The sequence below is a fragment of the Rhamphochromis longiceps genome, linkage group LG7, assembly GCF_057381845.1.
Source record: "Rhamphochromis longiceps isolate RC_006_pf linkage group LG7, R_longiceps_female_GT1.1, whole genome shotgun sequence".
NCBI lineage: Eukaryota > Metazoa > Chordata > Actinopteri > Cichliformes > Cichlidae > Rhamphochromis > Rhamphochromis longiceps.
The window spans coordinates 40,645,136-40,660,544 of NC_140563.1; the positions used below are offsets into that span (position 1 = coordinate 40,645,136).

At 39.6% G+C, this 15,409-nt stretch overlaps 2 protein-coding genes across 3 annotated transcripts in view; one reads left to right on the forward strand and one right to left on the reverse strand.

Moving 5' to 3' along the window:
- Nucleotides 1-5,150, reverse strand: part of tnksa (tankyrase, TRF1-interacting ankyrin-related ADP-ribose polymerase a) — a 113,600-nt gene extending 108,450 nt beyond the window's left edge. The window contains exons 1-2 of one of the 2 annotated variants that reach the window (XM_085413652.1): nucleotides 4,387-5,150; nucleotides 2,805-2,920 (exon numbers count right to left, since the gene is read on the reverse strand). In XM_085413652.1, coding sequence (XP_085269778.1) covers nucleotides 2,805-2,920; nucleotides 4,387-4,897 — 627 coding nt within the window. In that variant the 5' untranslated portion in view covers nucleotides 4,898-5,150. The remainder of the gene's footprint in view (nucleotides 1-2,804; nucleotides 2,921-4,386) is intronic. The other variant, XM_085413651.1, reaches the window with a different exon arrangement.
- A 7,726-nt stretch (nucleotides 5,151-12,876) lies between these two features.
- LOC146665867 (claudin-23-like) lies at nucleotides 12,877-14,573 on the forward strand. The gene has a single exon (XM_085413653.1). It carries the CDS (start codon nucleotides 12,991-12,993, stop codon nucleotides 13,822-13,824), a length of 834 nt encoding a protein of 277 aa, XP_085269779.1. The 5' UTR covers nucleotides 12,877-12,990; the 3' UTR covers nucleotides 13,825-14,573.
- The last annotated feature ends 836 nt before the right edge of the window (nucleotides 14,574-15,409 follow it).

Below are 15,409 nucleotides of genomic sequence, written 5' to 3' on the forward strand. Positions count from 1 at the left end.
TGAGGCAACTTGGGAACACCTCAGCGTCCACTCTCTCCCTTTCCCAGCTGAGAGAGGAAAGTCTGGACTGCCATCATGATCCAGACTAGGGCTGAGCCATAATCATACCGTTCACGGTAATACCAGTAGAATATGGGCAAAACGCGCATGCGCAGTGCCTTTGTTTTCATACGCACATGGCGGAAAAAGCATGGCGGCGACAGAGAATGAGGAGGGCGAAAGCGGATTGTTGAATGAAACAAATGAACCAGAATTGATTTGTAAAAATGCTCCAACTTCAGTGCTGTGGAACTGGTTTTGGCTTTTATCTGTCAGATACACAACAAAGCACAATTTCTGGTAGCGCATGCTAGCGGGCCGTCGTTATTACTGTTTTTCGGAAAATACGGCACACTTAAAATCATTCCTTTGATTTTCTGAACAATCGACAGTGCCCCTTATAATCCCGTGTGCCTTATGTATGAATTCTGGTTGTGCTGACCTCGATCCGAGTTTATGTCGTACACGGCGCTCGAAAATCTGTCAAAAAATGTTTTAGTACAAAGCTGCACCACTTGATGGATTGTCGGAGAATTATGGCTATTGTAGGCAGGAGCCTCGCGGAGTGATACGTGCTGTGCTTCAACATAATATTACCGCATTGTGTGTGTATAACCTCTTTTTAAGTTTTGTGAATATTATACATGGTTATGCTGAGGACATGTCGGCCAATTTCCACTGGAAATGCCTTTTGGTTAAACTGTCAGCAAGGAATTAGCTTTAATGCACATAAAAAAAACAGCTGCTTGTTTAAGTGAAAATACATTGATGGGGTTTGTTTTTTGTTTGGTTTTTTTGCACTAATAAAGTTGTGGAGTTTTGTCTTGCGTCAGTTATACCGTCAGTTATATCATTATCGCAAATTTTCAAATATATATCATGATAAATATTTTGGGCCATATCGCCCCGCCATAATCCAGACACAGATAAATTGATTTAAAAAAAAAACAAGGCAGTTGTCCACTTTCAATGTTTTAGCTGTGTGTGAGTGATCAATTTTAGTTTCCAAGTATCTGTCATCAAAATGTTAACCACTGCTGTGATAATACATTTGCATTACTGCTCCAATTTTCTGTGCTCTCCAACAAAGCTCCAAAAAGCTCTCTAACATTTGAAACCGTGAATGCTGGATTGATTACTGTAGTAAAAAGCCAGGAAGACAAAAAGGATTAGCACATCTGTCAGAGATAATCCAAAACATCTGCATGCTCACTCATGAGCAGAATAAGAATGGGGGAATGAGAGTCATTTTCCAGATATGCTCAGTGTAATCTGTATAGCTGGAACCTTCATTAGGAGCTCGTTTTAACTTCTTCTTTGGCGACATATAAAAAACTTTGTGTGTGACTCGATATAAATCCAGTTAAAGTTGGATTAAAAACTTGAATGAATGTCAGGCATGGCTAGATGGATGAAGATAAATCGCAGCAAAAAAAAATTTTCTGGCACAACTTCACTTGCTTCCAAGGTGCATGGAGAGGATAAAAGAATTCACAAAGCAGGAACTCCAGCAACACTTGAGGGAAGTTGAACAACTTTAATAATTGACCTACGCGTTTCGGCTTGTGGCCTTCATCAGGGTCATAGTAAAACATTGTAAAAATTGCTTAAATACAAGACAGGAAACAGAAAAAAAGAGGTGGCAATATAAATTTTATCCGGAAAAAAAGAGAAGCATCTTGGATATTCCGTTTTAAGAGTCTGCACCCCAGAGGTATGAATGAGGATTCTTCTATCAGTGAGTTTTTATGAACTACACCTTTTTTCTTTTTTTACCAGTTAAATTACTCTCACATGAGTAATGTTTATTTAATTAATCTTATTATTTTAGCCAAAGAAGTAACGATTTAGACATCTCATCTTAAGTCTACAATTTAAGTCTAAATTTTAGATATTTTACATTTTAGAGACATAAATAAGGATCTGTTAACAAATGTGCTTTTACCATTAAAGACCCCCCCCCCCCTTTTTTTTTAACCTGTGTGTATATTTATAGCATCCTCCTTATGCATTTCATGCATGTGTTATTTTCAGACATATGGGGGTTGTGTCACCCCCCCTCCTCCTCATCAGTAATGATCTAGTCCGGTATTTACTTGGGCGTGACTCAGCCAATTAACCAATACCTACCTATTATATGTCAGCTGACCTATCTATGAAGTTTAGATGGATGAAGAACCAGGTGGATTTCTGGTTGTGGAGAGCATCGAGGGGAGAGCACTGCTGAACCAAGCAGAACTTGACTCTCTGACCCGTCCAGGGTGTACACTGCCGCTTAACCTAAGACAGCTGGGATAGCCTCCAGCGGAAGAAGATAGATGGATGTTCTACTTGTACAATAATTTTTCAATTAAAATCCATTTCATAATTTGTTGTACAAAAGAGTGCCTTGACATCCTGTATGATCAATTTCGGTCAGTAAAATCTTAGCATCTTCATCTCTGCCTCAAGAAATGCTTCTGTCTTTCCCTCAGTGCTGCAATCTACAAACCACACATCATAGCAGCACTCACCACCATCTTGTAAACCCTCCCTTTCACTCTTGCTGCCATCGTTCTGTCACAAATCACCCCTGACACTCATCTCCACCCACTCCACCCTGGCAGTCCTCTCTTCTACACTTCTCTTGTGAGGTGAAGAAGAGAGTGTGGTGTTTAAAACTCATCTAGGAAGCATCTACTTACGTCACTACAAGGTAAACCCTCCTGAATGCAAACATGACAGAAGTCTTCTGATGAGTACATTAACATGGTATGAAGCCTCACCTCAGAGTGACCAAATGAGCAGGCGTTGTGCAGCGGGATGAGACCTCCGTCATCTCGTGCATGCACATTAGCACCCGTCTGAAGCAGATGGTCCACCACATCTTTCCGCCCAAAACCTAAAAGAGAGGCAGAAAGGGAGACGAGTGCTGAAAATAAAAGCAGAAGATCAACTATGAAGCCAGAGCACTAAAAACAAGTTACTGCAACAGCCTTGTCTGGCAGGTCTGGACTTAGTTTTACTGTTTAATCACGTAAATTTTTCATGTTCATCTACAATAAATAAGTCATTTAATTATGTTTTTTTTTCCTATTTACATTCCAGTTTTGTCTCAAACTCACTTTGTAACTCAAGAGAATCTGTTAATTTGGCTCAGGCTACTGAGGATTAGAAAGGCTTGTGATGTAAAACAGCTGTGCATGTTTTTCTTTTTTGTTTCTGGCCTGCCAAAAGCATTTTTAGAAAAAGCATTCATGCTCTTCTTCCTCAAGGAAAAACGAACAGTCCATTGTGACAGAGGCGTTCATTAAATGAAGCTAAACTAAGGTCGATGTTCTGTCACAGTGATGACTGTTTACCTGCTGCAGACTTTAATGTCAATGCATATATAAATGATTTCCACACATGCACTGCACAAAAGGTAAGTTTGAAGATTCAAACGTCCAACACAGCTGGACAACCAGTGGATTATATTACATCTGCTCAACCACTTAAACCTTATATTTTCTGTTTTACTGGAACATGTAAATAATGTACATGCACCTTTCTGAGTCTTTAGATATAAAATCACTCTAGTTTCTTCAATTATTTGTTTCTGTTTTCCATTTAAATGTCACATGCCCTTTTTAAGCCAGCTTGCAAACATTTAACATATTAAAAATGCAAATTACCATATGCCTCTATCTACAAATGCCACACACACACACACACACCGCACCATTACTCAACCACGATGTTATTTAATGCGCTCATTATTTAATTTGTGTCCTCTCTCCACACATTTGGCACGTAAAATTTGCTTCTCCTTTGGAAATCAATTATTAATGGCATTTTGGGTGTGACTGGGTGTAGTGTAACAACGCAGTAACACAGGAAGATGTTTCTCTGTTTTCTCTGTAGGAAAGTACAAGGAGTCGGAGGCAGCTCTACATTAAGCAAAACGTACTCCGCGGTAAGTTATGGTGAACACGGTTACATTATACTGGAATGCAATCCAATTTTACAGACTAAATTGATCGTTAATTTAAGGAGCGCAGCAAATTAATGGATCATGAGCTGGTTTTATGGTTTAATGAGGCTGAAAAGTGGTTTTGACTAAAAATTAAATATTAGATATTTAATTTTAATGTTTCGGACATTAGCTGAGTGTTTTGTTTCTTCTTTAGAAGTGTATGTCAGATCTTTGCTCCTTAAAAACTTGATGAGTAATCTACTGCTAAAGCATGTGCTTGCTTCTCACTCGTGGATTTTAATATTACTTTCTCCCTGGTCACTCCCACACCTTAAACGCACCTTACAGCTAGACAGCCTGTAAAGAAGCCTGATTCAATTAAAAGGAAAAAAAGTGGTTTTCGTTGTCTTTACCTGCAGCAAAATGCAGGGGTGTCGATTTGCGTCCAGCCATGTCTTTGGCGCTCACATTCACCGCATCCACGAGTTTCTTCACCCTGGAAACATCACCATTTCTGCAGGCTTCAAACAACTCCCTGAAAGAACCGTTTGCACCGCTGCTTCCCGGGTTCCCGCTGCTCGAGTCGGGCGTAGAACCGGGACTGGTGCCGCTACCTTCGGTGGTGGTCGGGGAGCTAGCACTGCTGCTAGTGGTGGTGCTGCTGCTGCTGCTGCTGCTGGTGGTGCTGCTGCTGCTACTGGTAGTGAGGGCCAAAGCAGGGGAGGTTGTGGTGGGAGAGGCTGGTGTTACCTCACCGTCACCGGTGTTCTCCATCGCGGCTCCGTGGGGAAGGGAGCTGGCATCATCAATGGATGCTAGCAGAGAGCTGGACGGGGTGACAGGGTGAGAGGAGCAACGGGGCGGGGAGGACAGGAGGGAGTTTGGCGGCTGCTGCTGCTGAGAGGAACGACGAGATGTCGCCATTTTCACAACACAACAGTCCCCACTAGCAACAATAACACTGCTGACAACTTCCTGTCAGGAAAGCCAAACTTCCGCTCGGTTTTGCGTGGATTTATGGATTTAGGGTCAAAAATATCTTTAATTCAAATACAGGAATATCAGCATGTCTTCACTGGTAAGATTTCAAATTAAGACACGAGTACACACAAAATCTGGAAATGTTTTTTTATGAAGTTGCATTTGTTTTGGAGAGAAAATATATATTTTTTATTCAAGTGGAAATAGAAATAAAATTAAAAAAGACATATATTTATGCATATGTTTTCTATTCTATTTTGCCTCCATGTTCACGTTAATATTTCCACGATTCTCAGCTGAATACATGAAAATGTTTAATGTCGTTAAAAGACTGCAAAATAAAATTAATATTAATGAGTCTGGGTGTTACTAGTTTTCTTTTCTTTTTTTAAGTTTAACCCCTAATTTCATTATAATTTGATAGGTAAGAAAGAAAGACGTGTAGCAAATAATGTGCACGCATACATGGAAGATGCAGGTTTGTTTTTTGTTTTTTAGATGAAAGCAGAGTTTGCATGATGCAGACACTCATTGTTGTACCTCTGTCCTGATCTCCACGAATATACGGACAACAATTTGATGGTCAGGTAAATTGGTTGGACTGAAAATGAGTGAAAAATCAGACATTATCCAAAGAAAACCTTTGAAAGACCTTCAGAAAGCCTGGAGAGCTATTACTCAAGACTTTCTGAAAGGTCTGGCTCCTTGCAAGAAAAATATAAAGAGTGCTGTATGTTGTGGCTGAGATTGCAGCGTGGGGCCCCCCTAGTGGCTGTGGGAGCTCCGTGCATCTACATAGTCTCCAAATAACAAGACTGTTCTGTATGCAGTCTTCTCAGTCCACTGCTTTGCGCTTAAAAACGTCAGGTGTTCTGTTCTGGCTCAACACTGCCACCTGATGGAGACATTTGGTAATAGTTGGAGATGCTGAAAAGAACATTTAGCTTCTCATATTGTATTATTTCAAACTGTTGATGAGATTTAAATAAAGATCAAGTCAGCCATCAGTCCACAAAATTTGTGTCAATAAAGAATCTACACATTTCCCTTCAGATGTTAAAGGGTTGTCTTACTTTTAACATCATCGAAAGTTAATAGCTATTTTTTTTATTCTTTACTTTTTTCACTTTTTCACTGCATGTGTTTGAAGTTTGACAAGCCAAATGACAGTCTCCTCTAACACCATGAAAACTCTGGCAGATTTGAGCTAAGGCCCTTTTTGCTGTAAAGCAATGCTGTGAGAAATGATTGGCAAGTGAACCACACATCAAAGGCAGAGTCTGGGTGCATGCAGAGTTTTATAAAACGTGAACAGTTTACTTAAGAATATTCTAGTGGTTTCATTAATTGGCCACTAGAGAGTGGCAGATAGTCTCTGAGAAAACTGGAAGCTTTTGCTGTAGTTCTTTATAATCTTGCTCCTAAATTTAGTACTATATGTAACCTATTTTTTCACATATTGTCAGTTGCCTATAGTTTATACTTAAGATTCTTTTGTTTTAGTCAAGCTCACAAGTTCAGGTTTTAAACACTTTAGCAATATAAAGTTTCAAAAGCATAAAGGTCCTAGTGTTTCTTAAATGAATGAGGATTCTGACAAATTTTGACTAATATTTGTCCTTACTGATGTCAAATAAATTAATTTATTCTATTTTCTAACACAGTTATCTTTTTGATAAGTATTAGTCAAAACACTTACCTACTTTTTTTGCATAAACAAGAAACCCAAACAAAACTATTTCTCTCACAAAAATCTAGTAAATGCAATTAAATTCATGAAAAAATAGGCATATTTTCAAAACGTATGCACTCTCTGTATCCGTTTGAAATTTATGACACATATAACATTGGTATGTGCAATATTTCTTCAATAGGATCAGGAAGTGCAGGTTATGTCTGACTTTGTGTGAGTTGTTATTTTTTAAGGTCTCTAGAGTTCCTGTCATTCCTTGTTTGCATCAGACTTGTACCTGGTGAACCTTTTCCTTTGTTTTCTAGTTAAAGCGATAAAGGGTTGCTGAAAACTCCTTAGCCAAAAATGTTGCATTTTCTGGAATTAAATGCATGTGTAAATTATTAATTATCTCTGATTGTCAACAAATAGCTTTTTGCTATTTGTATTTGTGATGCTAGTCATTAACATAAAATGCACAGTGAAGAAAGGTTAGAAATGTGACGTCAAAATTTCAGCGTATGTTTGCACACATCATTGTTCCTGAGGGCTCACAACCTGGAAAATGAAAACTACTTCACATGAACAAACTGTTACATTGCATGAGTGGTATGTATTTGGCAACCAAAACTTGCTGTCATCCAAATCATTTGCTCCAGTTTCACCTTATAAAGATCTGTGATGTGTGGCATGATACAAATGCTGTGAAGTTATGTAGCTTACATACAACCGGTGGTGGAAGACTGACATTAATATATGAAACTTTGAATGAAAACAGCTAAAGGTTGGGGTTTTTTTTCAGATTGTGGTTTATTTTTTATGACTTACCTAGAAAGAAAGAAAGAAAGAAAGAAAGAAAGAAAGAAAGAAAGAAAGAAAGAAAGAAAGAAAGAAAGAAAGAAAGAAAGAAAGAAAGAAAGAAAGAAAGAAAGAAAGAAAGAAAGAAAAGTTGACATAACTACAGAGGGATAAAGTTGATGAGTCATACTATGATGATAAGGGAAAGAGGCATTGTGTACAAATGATGTGGCAAAAGGATTGGTTCACAAAGTCTGCCTGGTTTGTTCACATACCTGTCGTACCTGGTTTATTTGTCCTCTGTGTGTCAAAGAACACAAACAATTCTGAGGAAAAATAAAGATACAGATGGCTTCAAGAACACATGACTTTGTATTTTATTGTGTATATTTCAGATATTTCTTGCAAAGTAATCTTACTTTAAAAATGTCGCATTTTGTATTAATTTGGTAAACAGCTGCTCTTGAAGGCAGTAGGAAAATACAGCTGCTCTTATCAGTGCACTGAAATAAAATAAAATACTTAAATGTTGAGCTTCCTTTGGTGACTTGAGCAATCACAGTTAATCGCTCAAAGGAGATGTTGATGGACAAATACCATCGTAGCTGAAACGGGGTCGGCCTAAACAATGTAGGGTCTGGCTGTGACATCTGCCTCTCATAGGTCATTGACTTTCTCAGAAACTGATTCACTTTCCTTAAAGAGATCAGTAAAGCTGCTAGCTCTGTGAAATAGTCACCCTCATCTCAGCTCTTTGACAAGGTGTTTACAGCACTGAGAATCATGAATGATCCCCCCTACCTATGGAGAGACCTTATTAGCATTCGTTAATAATCGGGTTTCTTTTGATGCTCTGGCAGAATCTCACATCAAGCACAACCAGAAAGACGGAAGAAGCTAGAAAAACCAGGATATAAAAAAAATAGAAACAAACACGTGTGGACAGAATATTGAAAGAGAGGCACGGGAGAGAGAAAAACAAAGAGAGTGAGGCAGAAAGGTATTCAAGCTGCTCTCAATAGATTCCTGCAGAACTACATTCTTGCCAATTATGATTCCCAACACACGGAACCCACATGCCATGCAAATCAAAGTCATGATGACTCCAGGTCTCACATATATATTTCTATAAACCTGGCCAGTCAGTTCAGTGTGAATTTTGTAATGAAGTAAAATACTGGCTCAGTCTCCAGCAGTAGCAGCTAAAGCATTATTTGGATTTTTCACTGTAGAAAAGTCCAAAATCTCAAAAGTCAGAAAATTTCTGAAAATCTTCTTCAGAAATTTTACAGTTTTTCCTCCTGACATTGCCATTCATACTACACCAAAATAAAACATTGAAATAATTAAAATAATTTGTGATAGTTCACAGAAAAATACTAAATAAATAAAATGTAAAATAAGCAAAAACTTAGTTTTATTATTACAGGACTGTTAGGGCAACAAGAACTTTATCTGTAGTTTTGCACTTCCATTTCTTAAAATGTAATCCCACAGCAGAATTTCTTTGTCCTGCAGAAAAACTGAAACATACTGTTGAAAATGCACTCCTTTTATTCTTCCTTTTATTTTGTTTCTGTCTGCCCTAAAGCTTTGCAGTAAATTGGGATAAAATAGCAATGAAATTAGCAACTTCTTCCTCCTGGAATCTGCTGCACAATCAGCAAGTTGTGGAGGCCAGCAGGTGGATGAGGGAAAGGTGAGCCGGAGGAGGAGAGATCCTAGGCGGCCGCTGGTATTCGGTGAACTGAACTTCAGGTGAGAAGTTATCCCCTGCAGTCTATCTGGGTCAAAGGTCAAATAAATTGACTGACTTTTTACAGTCAGTTACAATAACTGCATACTAGCTAGTGTCTATACAGCTGGGTGGGTGTTATGATGTTACTAATAGTGAACTTTATTTTATTCAAAAGGTTAGTTAGTAGAGTTGCCAACCGTCCTGTAAAAATGGAATTGTCTCGTATTCAGAGAAAATATTACGTGTTTTGTATTGAGCTGAAAAGGAACACAGTTTGTCCCCTACTTCAGCTAGAATTAAAAAAAGACCCAAAGCTGGAGTTATTCTGTGTCTTTACGCTGTCAGCGGCATCTTCTTCTCTCATTCTCTTCCCCTCCCTCTCCTGTTGCTACTTCAATCATGAAACTGATCAATGATCAGCTGATCGGTGTTTCTGACGCAAGTCCCGTCTCTCTTGTTTATCGCCCACTTTGCGCCAGAAAGAGGAAACCAGTGAATGTCGCGCTAAACAACAGCAGCACGTTTAAGCTGATCAGCTGTTGAATTTATTTAATGTTAATTTCTAGTATCAGCTGATGTTTGCTGGAGCCACAGCTGTAAAACTGCTGGTCATGATATTGGTTTGGCTATCTGGTGAGAGGGAAACATGAAGATGAAACCAGGAGATGTCCTTACTGAATCATCAGAGCTGAACAGGTGATGGAGAAACAGGTTTACCTTTTAGGTGACATGAATGAGTTGAAGGGAAGTTATGAGCTGTTTCTGAGAGACAAATAACACCAGGATCACTTTTTACGTAGCTGACAGCTGGTAACTGTGCAGGGGCGGGTCTAGCAAAGTTTTGCCAGGGGGCCAGGTAGCAGTAGTGGTTTTTGATATGGGCGACATGGGCGGTTGCCCCCTCGTACTCATGCTGCCCCGATTTCAGCCAGTGCATATTGGGAATGGCATAGGCACCGATCGGCTTTCTGTCGGCCATTTGCTGGGAGTAAGGGCGCCCTCCGTTTGCGAGGTGCGCCTGCTGCTTGTGGCACAGGGAGGAGAGGGCGGGGCGGCGGGGGATTCTCTGGCTGGCTGGAGCTCGCAAAATAAAATAAAATTTAAAAAAAAACCCAACAAACATGAAAACACCAGACATTATAATACAGACTTATAATTTGCACCGATGCTTTTTTGAAATTCTATACGCGAAAAGTGAGCGCGAGAGCCCTCGGTGCGCCTGCTCGCTGCTGAAGTCAAAGTAAACTTTATTGTCATCTCCGCTACATACAGTCCAGTATATAGAGAGACGAGACGACGAGGCTCCAGTTACAGCAGTGCAAGTAAACAAACTATAAATATAAGAAGAGTAAGAAAATAAATATACACTTTAGGACCAGGGGTAAAGGGATGAATAACAATTTAAAATTTATAATTTACAGTTTGATGATTTAGAGTCTCACATACAACCCGTCGAAAGCGGAGGGGGGCCCTGCTGCTTCCAAATAGAGCACATTTCATTCATAATGATGTAAATCCAAGCCCATTATGTATTCATGATTTGAATCCTGGGTTGTGCGAAATCCCAGAAATAAACCCTAGACAAAGTGAATCTGTGAACTAAGGTGTAGGTCTATTAGGTCATGTTGTGGCGATCCTTGTGTTCATACTGGAGTGCAAAATGAAAACCAATGGAAGATGGACAAGAAAAGTTCAAAGCCATCAGGTCCTCAGTTTAGAAAAAAGAGAAAAGAAGAGGAGGAGAAACGAGCAAAAGATACAGGTAAGCAGATGTGTGATTGGATAATGGCAGGTCATCCTGAAACAATCAGAATCAGAAGACTTTAATATTAATTCCTAAGGAAATAATGTGGATTACAGTTGCTCCAAAAAGAAATGGTAAAAATAGTAACAGTGACAGACTAAACTCCAAACAATACATTATGTTACAGATTTTAATATTAATTAGTCATCGTCAATTGTTGATTTGTTCTGTTCTCATTGTATGACGTATTATGATGGCTGTTTGGTAGCCGTTTGCATGTAATGCATACTCTCTCTCTCTCTTCATGTGTGTGTGTGTGTTTCTCTGGTGAAATTAACAGTTTTATGTTGATGTACAATCCTTAATATATTTTATGTAGGTGCCAAACAGGCTAGGACCGCCACTGCCAGGTAGGGCATTAACAGGGAAAAGGGGACACGAAGAAATGCTTTTCTTTTGTTAATCTCATTTAAAATGTCTCACTTTTAACAAATAATTATCTGAATCTTACAACCAACGTTTTCATCTGATGTAAAATGCATAGAAATCCATTATTGTACATAGTAATTTTTTTTCAGGGTTCCATCATAATTTCTTCAGAAGTAGCTAAGTACTGTATATGATGTCAGTATTTTCCCACATTTTCTAGATTCTGTACCAGTACTGTGTGTAAAATGCCATCAAAAAGTCAATTAAGTTTTATTCTTTCTCACCTGTGTTTCTGTCTCCTTTCACTTTTTAAAGGTTGCCATGTTACAAAAAATATTTTGCCCTGCCATGCTGTTCATTGATGTGGTAAATAAATAGTTTATGAAAATATCACTAAATCTGTCATTTATTATTTTTAATATTCAGTAATGATCATGTCTCACCTCTAGTCTTCTCTGTCTTAATTTCAGGTTTCCACCATATGTTGTAGATAGTTCAGGAGGTTAACTCGACTTTGGGTTTTGGCTAAGCACTGTTTAGAATACCAGAATAGGGAGGGTGGTGTAGGTTTAAGTTTATTAGAATGAGACATATATAACAACATGACAGTATACATCACTGTCACAACAGAGTTAGTTTTTATTCAAAGGCTTTATGGTTTTTTGTATAATACCTCTAGTCAAAATGCCCGGACCGATTTTTCGTCCAAGTCCAGCCCTGGGTCCTGGTACGCAACTCTACTAAATACACTACTCGCTTTCTTAATCAGAACACTTTAAAAAAAATCCCAAGAACCCTTTTTTCTGATGAAACAAGAGTTAAAATAAATAAATAAAACGTTTTAGTTATTTAACCTCCTAAAATTCTTCCACAGCATGCATTTTTAATTTCTCTTTGATATTTGAGCATATTGGGACCCGATGAATGTAAAAACAAAGAATTACCAGATCCTTTTTTAATTTTTTTTTTTTTACCTGATTTCTGTTTCTAAGAAAAATGAGAGCCACATATTCATTTAAAATTTTGATAGAACAGAAGCTGTATAATGTCCTCGTAAGTGGATATCAGGCCCTTGTAGAGCAAAATTGAGTATTATAGTCTAAATAACCCAAAATATGATGTTCACATATGTCGACGCCAGGTCCTAGGAGGTTAATGCAACCGGAGATCCGAAAAATCATATCTTGCCTAAGTTTTTAAGTCTGGGTAGCTTTCACTATTAGAAGCTTTAAATACCTCCTAAAAGCGGAAGACACGTTTGCACCACGCTTCAAACAGCTACTCTGAAAAGAAAAACCTCTATCTTTCTTATCCTTTATCACTTATCACACTTTGGCACGACAAAAAGCCTAATCGAAACTACCCCCGTCCCCCACCGCTCGCGCACTCTGCTTTTTGCAGTTACAGGTGAAGATGTAGGCGCACCCCGCCCATACGCACACAGCGCCACACCTGTCCTATTTGGGGACAGAGGCAGGCAAGACGGGCAAGGGAAGATGAAGGCCCGCCCACTGCTGAGTTTCAGTCGGACTTGTTTTTTAGGACGACGCCGTCAAAGCTGATCGCCCCAGTAGAAATTAGTCACTGCAACGTGTTTAGGAGTAAGAAGAGGCACATCAGCAGCAGCAGCAGCAACCACCACAACAACCGCGATCATGCCGAGGGAATCAACGCAGGAGTGGATGCGGCTCTCTTTGCGCACTCCGGGCATCCTGATCTTCGGGATGGTCATGGCTCCCTGCGGCTGGGTGCTGGACTTGGTCGCGACCGTGGCCCCAAACTGGAGGACTCTGAACGGTATTAGCAATCTTCCTTCCGATAACTTCATTGAACAAGGAATCTGGGATATTTGTATTGCATCCACAATAAGCTCCGGTGCTCGGTGCGGCCAAGCGGACACCCAGTACTTCAGTAACAAGATCATACAGCCCGCACAGGGTATGATGGTGGCCTCTCTCATCGTGACTCTAATCGGGTTGGCTGTTGCCATCCCGGGGGTCCGCTGTTGGAAAGACAGGCCTAACTGGGTAGTTGCCGGTCTGGGTGGACTGCTGATCTTTTGCTCAGGCGTCTTGACCATCATACCGATCTCTTGGTACACGCACAGCCCCCCAAACATCACAACGCCCAGTGTCAATACAGCATTGATAACTCCGCGAGTCGGCTACTGCATCATTCTGGGCTACATCGGCGGGATATTTGAAGTCTTGGGCGGTTTCGTTATGTTCATCGGGATCTGCCGCTGCTGCGGAGGGAAGAACCGAGGAGAGGTCCGGGTTGAAGAGGTCATGCGTCGCAGAGAACCGAAGACCCCGACCAGGCGCGTTGAAGTGCCGAATCTCAGTCGGGCCAGGAGCGCTGCCAGCAACAGTAGCGTCCCGTACTCCAGGGACTCAATGGAGGACGATGTGTCCTTCCCACGGGCCAAGAGCCCCCCTGCCCGCTCAGTGAACACCGTCAACAGCAGACCCTTTGATGCGGACCTCTGAGAAGCCAACAGTACCCTCCACAACTGACCATCAACACAGCAAAAGAAAACTTTGAAAACTGGACTAAGATGAAAAATCTTTTAGCAGATTACTGCAATAGCACAAGAACGTCAGAACACACTACTAGAGATATTTTAGGGCCATAAAGGAATTTTTCAGTGGTAAGAGATCCAATAACCTACTTTAGATTCTCTGTTGCAGTGTTTTATCGTTAAAAGTTGAAGGAAATGGAACATAAAAGTTTGGTTAATGTATGTGTGACATGGTCATGGCTGCTTATTAATGTGACTGTGGGTGGACCAGACCCCCTGACTGTAGTTAAATTATCATTGTAATAGATTATAGTCAAGTGGTGTCCAGTGTATATAGTCCAGTGTATAATGGATAATGTAAAAATGGAAGGAGCCAGCCTGGAATGGAGGGCTCTAGAGTATTAAAAAAGAAAAGTAAATAACATTAAAATTGATTCATGGAGAAAAAAAATATATTTCTTGATGATAATCTGTGTAAATTCTAAATATGATTCTACGCTGTAAATATCCCTCATCCTGAAGGGCGCTTGGGCATTTTATTTTCTGTGTAGCTGTGTGGCTACATTAAACATTCCAGCCTTTTTTCTCTTTCATGTAAATGCTCTATAGTGATGAACTTTAAGTCCCTTCATCTTGAACCCTGAAATGATTACTGCTGTACTCATTGATCTGTGATACATATGCTGGTAATTAAATTTGCTCTCCATTTCCTAACAAGATGTGACTGTCAATTCTTTACAAACTTTTCTGACATTATGATGGAATGTAACGAAAGTAGTAAAGCAACAATTTCAACAAAGAAAACTCCATAACAGAATGAACATTGATGCTGATTTATAACAGGACTATAGAAGAGTCATAACTTTGGCAATATGTTCTTTGATCAGCAGGCACGTTATGTGATCCATTGCTTTGCCATACTTAGTCAAATGTATAAAATGTGGTACATTGCACAATGATATATATTTTTTCTCTCACCCTGTTTGCTGTCTTAACCTCACCAGTATTCAGACAATGCAGTCTGACCGGTCTGAGAGGTTGGTTTCTTTGTTTATCTTGTCCAACTACATTATCTCTTTTGTTTCAGATGCCTTAGCATTTGAAACGAGGTGAAAATGTAATGAACGTTTGTCTTTCTATAGTCTCCATTAAGTCTTTTGTGAATAAACAGGCTTGCAAAATGGCATGGTTTTTCCTGCAGGACCTGTTGCATGTTACAACAATGGAACGGACATAGATGATGAATAAGAATGTTTTTATTACAGTTCTTTGTGTGCTGACACTGCCCCGAAGAACAGATCAACTCTCAGCGGTTAAACTGAAGAATAAAGACAGAAAATAAATTGAATGGTTCTAAATTGTTTATAGATGTGAATAGTTGGCTGTGTCTCTGTCATGGCTGCCAGCTGGGATACAGTTCCTGCAACTCTGAAGTGGACAAATGGTTAAGAAAATGAATGGATGCATGGATGAAAACTTAGTAATGTCACAGTTCTTCAGTTCCACCTGAAAAATGGCAAAAATATAGCACAGATTTGAGGAGGGACTGTGTT